Genomic DNA, 11,213 nt, shown 5'->3' with positions numbered 1-11,213 from the left:
CACACACACACACACACACACACACACACACACACACACACACACACCCCTATGTTTTTGGAGGCAATCAGGGTTAAGTCACTTGTCTAGTCACAGATAGTAAGTGTCTGAGTCAGGATTTGAACTAAGGTCCTCTTGACTCCAAGGCCAGTTACTCTATCATCCACTGTGCCACCTAGCTGCCCCATAAGAAAGCACTATTAATGAAGTCTATTAACTTTGAAATTGACAGTAATTCAGCTCAATCTAGACTAGCCTAAAATTTCCTTTTCATTACAAGGAAAAAGATTGACTTATCATTCATTGTGCCCAAGATTTTCAAGTAGAACATTTAACCTATTTAAAAAACAAACTATTTTTACAACATTTGATAATTATATCTTAGCTCTTCATTAGAGCAGGAAAACAGAATTGCTCATTGATACCAATTTGTTAGCCTTCATGGGTTACCATCACTTGAAAATAACAATATTCCTTTAAAAATATTCTGTAAGTCAAACTTTTTTCACTAACTAAGTTTTAGCTGCAAACTAATATGGCAGATTAAGAACTTTTGATGCTTGTTTTAGACTTGGAAAAACTCAAGCCTTCTAAAATTCATAGCAAGAAAATGTGAAATAGTTTCTAGTTGGGGATAACTGTAGTTAAGAAAGATGTTAAGATCAATGGCTATGTTAAAACACTATAACCAATGGAAAATTTACATATAGCACTTAACACAGAGCCTCGCACATAGTAGGCACTTAATAAATACTTATTCATTTATTGTTGCTACAGCTTCCAAGATCACTGTTCACGTTTTGGGGAAATGAGATTACAAGTTTTCAGATGCAATACACATTGTCTATGATTTATAATAATTTTACCACCTAGACTGCATTTATGATTTTATTGGCATAAGGGACTCCGGGGGGAACTCCCTCCACAGATACAGATCAGTTGCTCCTCTGATCTGTAGTCTAAGAGAGCTGTCTGAGGCCACAGAAAGGTTAAACAAATATGGTCACACAGCCAGAACTTGAACGGGGTCTTTCTGACCCTGAGGCAGGCCCTCTATAACCACTATCCCCCAATACATGGACTAGTGAGGTCAGTACATTAATATAGTCCTTTGGGGAAGGCAAGGGGGTGATGTGGGGTGGGGAGGGTGGAGAGTCTGTAGTAAGTAGGGGGAACAGCTAGACCTATGATTTTATTAGTGAGAAACTACTAATGAATTCTGTCTGCACCTCTGAGCGTTAGAGAGTTGCCTGGGGGCATAGAAAATCCAAGACGTGTTCAGAATCACTTGGCCAGTATAGATCAGAGGCAAGACCTGAACCCAGGTCTTTCTTATTCCAAGGTTTCCTATCCACCCTTGCCTATTGATACAGAGTTCCCACAGCCATGAAAGTGGCTGAAGCAGGTTCGGGGGAGCGCTTAGAACTAGGTCAGGCATCCAAGGTCATCCACTGCATCCTGGGCCATCACCAGTCATCTTGATTTTTGTGCTGCCACTGGACTTTGATTACTCTGAAAGAGAGAGAGTGAGGCTGATGACTTTGTGCAACGCTGCCTCACTTAAATCCAATTTACCCATCACTCCATGATGTTATTGGTCCTTTTTGAAAACAAAAGATGAACAACAATAATTGAAATAGAGTGCCTTAAAAATTATTTACAAAGTGCTTTTCTCATGCTAGCCCTATGAGGTAAGTGTAGATGATCTAAAATATTGAGAAATGTGACCTATCCTTCCCACCACCCCATGATTCTTTTCTGCATGTTGCCTTTGTGAAAGAATTCACAGGGTACAATGTAACTGATTTCACATAAGGTGCTGCCTCTGTGGATGTCCAATTTACTAAATCTGTCAGAATTAGCCATGAAATAGAGCGGACTTACCATTTGGTCTTAAAAATCTCAAAAGAAAGTTGAAAAAAGGATATACATACTAGCATAGACACACACACACACTTCTAAAGATTAACTCTCATTTTCATCTAGAGAATAAATTAAAGGAACATGGTAGGCAAAATTACTAGAGCCTGGCAGCTGGCTCCGTTTAAAATTTGTGAAATCTCATTGCTTCTATTGCTCTGTTGCTTCCTCTTGTCCCAGATAAAATCACTCCCATTTCATTCTTGACCTGGAATTCCCCAGATGTTGTCAGTTGTGTTACTGTGCCTAAAGTATTTAGATAGTTTGGTACATTTAGCAATATGAGAACCCTCTCAAGGGTCAGTAAGAAGAATGCACCAGAATGCAATCATTTTTAAAGATAATTGTTGATTTGTTAATAAGACAAACATTATATATCAGAATGTTTACAACTCTTCCCTTTGTGTGTCGCTCTGAATAGACAACCACAGATCTCTTTGAAGGGACCTTTTCACACTGACATAGAAAGCTGTACAAAGACCTATTCTGTATGGCCTGGGGAACACAGCCTCTGAAGCAAGTACGCCAAGCAGATGGCAGGCAGCCAGACAGTATTAATGTGGCCAAATCCCTGAAGGATTAGGCTCTACGGGTCCAGAAATGAATCTGAGCACTAGAAACAAATTCCCTTTCTGATTAGGAATCTTGAACAAAATTCAAGAGGTGCAGGTGTTTAATGTACACAGAAGTCCACATTTTAAAAAGGAACCACAACTAACTTGCATGGAAGGAAAAGTAAAGGTGTGGTTACTGAAGCTTTCTGTAAAGGCCAATTGCTTTTTTTTCTTAGTCTGCACAAATCACCTCACAATCATATATAGACAAAATAACTTACTTTTCTCCTCTTCCCTTTTCTGTAGTTTCCTAGGGAAGAAAATAGAAGAATTCCAACTAAAAGGAATGAAAGAGAAGAGTTCTAATATCTAAAATGTATGTGTAACTTTTGAAAATCTCAAACCAAAATGTTAGTAATTTATACAAGGAACCAGATCCAAAGAATAGACCAATTTGAAATTCAGCAAGCACATATAGGGAAGGAAAGATGGCTGGATGAATGAAATAAATAGGAAGGGATGGATGGATGGATGGGATAGAATGGATGGGATGATGGATAGATAAAGAGATGGAATAGAATGTACTGAAAGGGAGAAGGAATGAAATGGATTGGATGAATAAGATGGGATTAATGTGTTGTTGTTGTTGTTTTTTATGTTAGGGTGTCATTTAGACCAAACACAAGTTGAAGTCTAAAATAGACCCTAGAACAACAAATAATTCCACCCATCTACAAGTGCCGAAAGAATATACCAGGTATTTAAAAAAAAAAAGGTACTTTGTAGTAAAATAAGTCCAATCCATTCTGATATACTGTAGTATGGAGAATCCAAATTCTTTCATGATAGTAGAATTTTGTAATATTCTACCAAACGATATTTTAAAAGACTCTTCTTTAAAAGACCTATGCTCCCACATATCTGTACTACTTCTAATCAGTAGGTAACAAGGTATTCATTCAGAAATGCTTGGACTAGGGGCAGCAGGTGGCACAGTGGATAGAGCACCGGCCCTGAAGTCAGGAGGACCTGAGTTCAAATCCAGCCTCAGACCAAACACTTGACATTTACTAGTTGTGTGACCCTTGGCAAGTCACTTAACCCCAATTGCCTTAAAAAAAAATGCTTGGACTGGTTTCTATTCAGATAATTCTGACTCCCCCTTAGGGTAAAGAATCATGGGAGTTGCTGGAGGAACAACATTTCTGCCCCAGCCCAGGCAGAGATTGGACCATTCAGAGATCTGATCTAAGGGACTGGATTTCTGCCTGAGGAGGAGTTCTTTTAGTCACTTTGGGAGAGAACAGAGACAGAGCAGTCTGAGAGATACAGAGTGTGAGATGGAGCGAGCACAAAAAAAGGGAACACCAGTAGTAGCACCATAGAAATCAGGTCCTTTTGGGAATCTTTTGGTTTGTGCTCCAGGACTGTGCACTGCAAAAGTCTGGCTTCAGGACACATGCCCCACTATGTGGGTCAAAGAACTTAGATTGAAACGACAAGTGTAGAACTCAGGAAAACTGTACCCTTTCTAACTTCCTTGCTAGGCATCTGTGCTTCTACATGACTTTCTTTACTATTTCTTTTTATTATTATTATTAATTTATTTTTAGTTTTCAACATTTATTTCCATAAGCTTAGAGTTTTAAATTTTCTCCCTCTCCCTCCCTGCCTCCCTCCCCAAGACAGCATGCAATCTACTATTACTATTTCTTTAAGCTCTTTTTTTAGCCTGATTTTGTTTCATATGAAATCCATATCATCCATGATCAACCACAAACACTTTTACTACTTGTCTGTATATTTATACTTCTTACTGGGAAAGGGGGATATGGAGGGTGCCACTTACTATCTGGGATACATAGAACTCAAAATAAGTCAGGAGACTAGGCCCTGTCCTGGTGATCAGGTTTTGATTCTTCCCTGGGTGCTTCAGAGCTCTAGGGGTGAGAGAATCTTACAATGATGGGTTTTGTTAATTTATTTTAAAACTTATACAGTAGTAGAGTCAAACTCAAATAGAAACAAGGGCCACTAAACTGTATATAAGGATCCCTGCAGGCTGTAGATTAACTTAGAAAAACACATATTAACATTATCTATATTCTGTGGTATTTTTAGTTATTTTTGTTAAATATTTCACAATTAAAACCTAATCTGGTTCAGGCCACAATCAGAAATGCTCATCAGTGGCATGTATGACACCTCTGTTCTAAAGTAGTAGAGAAAGAGACCCACATGTAGTAGAATCATTTTGTCCCTAGGCAAGAGACAGAGATCCATGGCTATAGTCAGTTTCAAGTCACTAGCATGTGGGATGGGTACTGGGCCTGTGATTTCATTGATATAGGCAACTCCCAGGTGAAGAAATTCTACTAATGCAGATTATCACCTTCTCAGTAATTTATAATCTTTTTTTATTTTTATTTTTTTGCCTTTTTGGTGAGGCAATCAGGGTTAAATGACTTGCCCAGGGTCACACAGCTAGTAAGTGTCATGTGTCTGAGGCCAGATTTGAACTCAGGCCCTCCTGACTCCAAGGCTGGAGCTCTATCCACTGCACCACCTAGCTGCCCCCTGTAATTTATAATCTTACAAAGTCACTTAGAAAACTTTAAGATTAAATAACTTGCTGTGGGTCACAAAGCTGGTATATATCACAGGAAAAACTTGAACCTGAATTTTCCTGGCTCCAAAGCAACTTCTTTATGCTGAATCAATTAAAAAATACTTGAAATAATTAACAACTTTAGCAAAATTACAGGATATAAAATAAACCCATATAAATCATCACTATTTCTATACATTCCCAACACAACGTCCAGCAGCAAGAGATAGAAAGAGAAATTCCATTTAAAATATCTGTAGATTGGGGCAGCTAAGTAGCACATGGATAGAGCGCTGGCTCTGGAGTCAGGAGGACCTGCGTTCAAATCCAACCTTAGACACATGAAACTTGCTAGCTGTGTGACCGTAGGCAAGTCATTTAACCCTGCTTGCCTCACCCCCCAAAATAAAATAAAATAACTGTAGACAATATAAAATACTTGAGAGTCTATCTACCAAAACAAACCCAGGAACTATATGAATACACAAAACACTTTTCACACAAATAAAGTCAGTTCTAAACAATTGGAAAAATAGCAATTGCGCATGGATAGGCTGAGCTAATATAATAAAAATGACTTCAATTGACTTAGCTCTTCTCATCAATGCAAGGATCTAAGACAACTCCAAAAGACTCATGAGGAAAATGCTATCCACATTGAGAGAAAGAACTTTGGAGTCTGAATACAGATGGAAGTATACTATTTGTTCTCCTTTTCTTTTGTTGTTTTGTTTTATTTCTTCTTTCTCATGGTTTCTCCCTTTTGTTCTGATTCTTCTATCACAACATGACTAATGTGGAAAAAATATTTAAGATGATTGTACATGTATTGCCTATATTAGATTGCATGCCATCCTTAGGAGAGGGGAGGGGAGGAAGGGGGAGAAAATTTAAAATTCAAAATCTTATGGAAGTGAATGTTGAAAACTAAAAATAAATTAACTTAATAAAAAAAGAAAAAATGAATGTTGAAAGGGGAAGTTAGGTGGCACAGTAGATAGAGCACTGGCCCTGAAGTCAGGAGGACCTGAGTTCAAATCTGGCCTCAGACCAAGCACTTGACACTTACTAGCTGTGTGACCCTGGGCAAGTCACCTAACCCCAATTGCCAAAAAAAAAAAAAAAAAAAAAGAATGTTGAAAATTGTCTTTACATGTAATTGGAAAAAATAAAATACTATTAATTTTTAAAATAAATATTTTTAAAAAACAAATAAGTGTATGAAAGGGAGGCTGCATGATATAGTAGTGCAAGGGTTGGGTCAAAACCATCCTGCCTCATTTTAGTTTAGATACCTTAACTAGGTAAGAAAATGTCTCAATCAGCCAATAAAAAGAATTCAGATTAAGTATAAAAGTTCAAGGGAAAAAAAAGTATGAAAGTTCAGATAGACCAAAGAAACTTGATCACATCTCGGCATTCTTCTATAAATTATCCATCAAGTTAAGATGGGGGAAAATATCATAAATTGGAGTGAGTGTAGAGTTCTAGATGAACCTCACCCACCCCAAAGAAACTGCCTAGGTTTAAAAAAAAAAAGGAGAGATCTTAATTTTGATTTTGGCCAAGTCTTCTTCTTTCCTACTCCCTTTAACCAGAGGAGGACCTTCCAACTTCAAAGGGACTGAATATTTGTGGACCTCCCGTCTTCCCATTTGTGTCCTATCATTATAACACCCTCCCCCCCAGAGAAACAATGGTTCCCATCTTCTCAACTCTGTCCTTCAGGATGTCCCTAGATCAGCTGGCAACAATGTCTGCATCATGAGAAGTCAAGGACAGACTGGACTAGGAGGACCAGCAGGAGCAGGGACCCTGGTCACAGTTCCAAAGTGGGAATGAGTGCTTGTGGTCACTCACAGACCAGAGCATGGTCCAGAAGATCACTGACCACACCTCTCCTTAGATCGTACCTCCTTGGAGGAACTGAAACTCACAGACCCCCAGATCAATAAGGAATTTAGCACAGAGACTACATCATATGTAAAGGTAACTTCTTGAGCCTCCCACAAATGGGAGAAATGGGTTTTAGCATCCAGGATTTATGAGTTACCCCTTGACCACATGTGTTCTCTAAACTTGAACTCACTCTCCCTCAATTCTGTATGCATTGAAAGAGTATGTCACAGGCATTTAGGGGAGTGTTTTGTACCAACTATTTCTTAATGTACCACCTTAGTAAATACTACTTTCCAAAGCTACTTACAGCTGGCTGACTAAATTAATTCTCAACCATTAATGCTGAGGAGAACATAAACTGGTAGGGCTTGAGCCAAAGGCATTAGAGAATTACCCTTCACCCCACCCCTAGAAGCTCAGGGAGGGGAATGTAAGCAGCCTAGCTTTGGGAACTAGATTCATTACTGAAAGTGAGATTTGGGATGAGTTTCATCAGAACTGGGTTCTAGTCTTGGCTTTGACATTAACCAGCTGTATGATTTCAGGCAAGTCACTTATCTCTCTGAGCCTCAGTTTCTTCATCTGCAAAAGAAGGAAGCTGAGCTAATTAATCTATACAACTTTTAAAAACTATTACAAAAGGTTACTTCCAATTCTAAAATGTTATGACTCTATTTGCTTCTCTTCTGCTGAAAAATTTATTTCCTGCCATAATAACCAACTATTCAAGATATATGAAACTCCCTAAACTCTTCCCAAGAACTTCTCTCGGACCTTTCCCAATGCTGAACTTTTAGCACTTGACTTCCCAGCAAGGCTCAGAAAGCTGGGGGTGTTGCTGGAGTTTCACACTTAATTAGGTTTTATGTGACCTCAAACATCTGCTCTGGAGTCAATTTTATATGAACCTGCTGTTCTTTCCAAACTCCCCCACTACCTTGGCTCATCACCAGAGATGATTCAAGCCCCTGATATGAGAGTCTCCAAACAAGGAGTCTAGCAAGATGTATTCCAGAACTTTTTTCCCGTGCAGGTGAGCACCATGTCCTAGTGCTTGGCATTTGTGACACTGTCTGCTCTAGAAGGTTCCCGCAACCAACAAGAAGATTCCTGTAGAGGCTTCAACCAAAAAGGAAGCTTACTGAGGAGGCTAAGAATGCTAACAAAGTGGGAATGGCTAAGGGGGACTCAAAACCAAAAGGTACTAGAGCCAAAAATGTTGTGGAGGAGGTGAGAGCCAAGCCTCGTAACTGTCTGCTGAAAAATCCTTCCTAGGTGCTTGGAGAGCAACCCCAACTGCAGGGCAAGAAAGAAGGGGGGAGGGAGGCTTACATACCTTCCAGTCTTGGCTGGAGAAGATCTTGGGGTTAGGCAGTTTCCCCTTCTGGGCCACCAAAATGTTGAGGTTTAGGGGGTTAGGGTGCTGGGACCCCCAAAATCACAACACATGGGTCCTGCCCAAATAAATTCGACCCAAGCCTTCTTTCAGCCAAAGACAAGGTTTATTAGAGCATCCATCATATTGGGCAGACTCTTAAGGAATCTAAGCTTTGTATTGCTAATGCAAGTGGGTCAGATTTTAAGAATCTCAGCCTAGCCTCCAAATTCTAAAAGGAAAAATTAAATGAGTTATAAGAGGAAGTAGACAGTAAAACCATTCTAATGGAGGACCTCAACTTACCCCTTTCTGAAGTAGATAAATCCAACCAAAAAATAAACAAGAAAGAAGTTAAGGAAAACAGTACAATTTTAGAAAAGTTCTATATAATAGACCTCTAGAGAAAATTAAATGGGAATAGAAAGGAATGTATCTTTTTCTCTGTGGTACATGACACCTACACAAAAATTGATTGTATATTAGGATATTAAAAATCTCACAACTAAATGCAGAAAAGCAGAAATATTAAATGCATCTTTTTCAGATAATAATGAAATAAAAATTACATTCAATAAAGGGCCATGGAAACATAGATTAAAAAGTAATTAGAAACTAAATAATCCTAAGGAATGCGTCAAAGAACAAATCATAGAAACAATCAATAACTTCATTAAAGAGAATGACAATGAGACAAAATACCAAAATTTATGGGAGACAGGTAAAGCAGTACTAAAGGAAAATTTTATAACTCTAAATACTTACATCAGTAAAATAGAGAAAGAGCAGATCAAAGAATTGAACATGTAACTAAAAAATTAGCAAAAGAACAAATTAAAAATTCCCAGTTAAACACCAAGTTTTAAATTCTGAAAATCAAAGTAGATATTAATACAATTGAAAGTAGGAAAACCATTGAACTAATAAATAAAACTAGGAGGCGATTTTATGAAAAACCAATCAAATAAATAACATTGGTTAATTTGATTTTTTAAAAAAGAAAAACAAACTGCCAGTGTCAAAAATGAAAAGGGTGAATTCACCACCCAATGATGAATGAAATGAAGATGAAATTAAAGCAATTGTTGGGAACTATTTTGCCCAATTATGTGCCAAGAAATCTAACAATCTAAAGGAAATGAATGAATATTTACACACACACACGTATGTGTGTATGCATGTATGTATGTATGTGTGTATGTATATTACCCGGATTAACAGAAGAGGAAATAGAATATTTAAATATCCCTATCTTAGAAAAAGAAAATAATCAAGCTATCAATGAGCTCTCCAAGAACAAATCCCCAGAACCAGATGGATTCACAAGTGAATTTTACCAAATATTTAAAGAACAATTAATTCTAATACTATATAAACTATCTGGGAAAATAGATGAAGAATTCTACCAAATTCATTTTATGACACAAATATGATGTTGATTCCTAAACCAAGAAGAACCAAAACAGAGAAAGAAAACTACAGACCAATTTCCCTAATGAATATTGATGTAAAACTTTTTTTTTATTCCATAAATTAACCCATTTATTGTTAGACTATGGGCTACAGATATTTGATAAGAAGATTTTACTGGTCTTTCAATTCCTTCAGTCTTCTGATGTCAGATTTGAGTGCGACTGCAGAGGTGGTATTGTAGGTCCATGTACCACCAGCTATTGTCTTCACACAGGATCCACAATGCCAGATACCCACAGCCCGTCTCTTCATTTTGGTCTTGTCACAGAAGGAGCAGGTATACTTGGCATGCTGGCTAATTTCAATTTTCTTCACCATTTTTCTGAAGGATGCACCGTAACGTGTTCCATATTTACCAACAATTCCAACCTTCTTGGTTTGTTTAGCCATGTTGTCAGTTGTGGGGTCCGAGCTCAGAGAGGAAAGTGATGCAAAACTTTTAAATAAAATACTAGTGAGGAGATTGCAGCAATATATCACAAGGATCATGTAGTATGACCAGGTGGGATTTATATCAGGGATGTAGGGCTGGTTCAATATTAGGAAAACTATCAGCATAAGTGACCATATCAATAACAAAAAAAAATGACAAAAAAAGCTTTTGACAAAATACAGCACCCATTACTATTAAAAACACTAGAGAGAATAGGAATAAATGGAGATTTCCTTAAAATGATAAGCAGTATCTATCTAAAACCATCAGTGAGCATTATGTGTAATGAGAATAAGCTAAAAAATCTTCTCAATAAGATTGGAGGTGAAGCAAGGATGCCCATTATCACCATTATTATTCAATATTGTACTCGAAATGTTAGCTATAGCAACAAGAGAAGAAAAAGGATTTGAAGGAATTAAAATCAACAATGAGAAAATGAAACTATCACTCTTTGCAGATGATATGATGGTCTACTTAGAGAATCCTGGAGAATCAACTAAAAAATTACTTGAAATAATTAACAACTTTGCCAGAGTTGCAGGATATAAAATAAATTCACATAAATCATCACTATTTTTATATATTATCAACAAAGCTCAGCAGCAAGACATAGAAAGAGAAATTCCTTTTAAAATAACTGTAGACAATATAAAATATTTGGGAGCCTACCTGTTAAGACAAACTCAGGAATTATATGAACATCACTGAAAAATACTTTTCACACAAAAAAGTCAGATCTAAACAATTAGAAAAATATTAATTGCTCATGGTTAGGCTGAGCCAATATAATAAAGATGACAATTCTACCTAAATTAATTTACTTATTCAGTGCCATACCAACCAAAGTATACAACAATTATTTTATTGAGCTAAAAAAAACAATAAAATTCATCTGGAAGAACAAAAGGTCAAGAATATCAATGGAATTAATAAAAACAAATAGGAAAG

General features: G+C 37.2%; 1 protein-coding gene across 1 annotated transcript; it reads right to left on the bottom strand.

The window, feature by feature from the left end:
* Window positions 1–9,876: 9,876 nt before the first annotated feature.
* LOC114054278 (putative 60S ribosomal protein L37a) lies at window positions 9,877–10,219 on the bottom strand. The gene has a single exon (XM_027877471.1). The coding sequence runs from the start codon at window positions 10,217–10,219 to the stop codon at window positions 9,941–9,943; it is 279 nt and encodes a 92-aa protein (XP_027733272.1). The 3' UTR covers window positions 9,877–9,940.
* Between the last annotated feature and the right edge of the window lie 994 nt (window positions 10,220–11,213).

The sequence above is a fragment of the Vombatus ursinus genome, unplaced genomic scaffold (genome assembly GCF_900497805.2).
Source record: "Vombatus ursinus unplaced genomic scaffold, bare-nosed wombat genome assembly UNPS02014812.1, whole genome shotgun sequence".
Lineage (NCBI taxonomy): Eukaryota > Metazoa > Chordata > Mammalia > Diprotodontia > Vombatidae > Vombatus > Vombatus ursinus.
The sequence above is the reverse complement of the archived record's forward strand: the minus strand, read 5'-3'. Positions and strand labels throughout refer to the sequence as shown.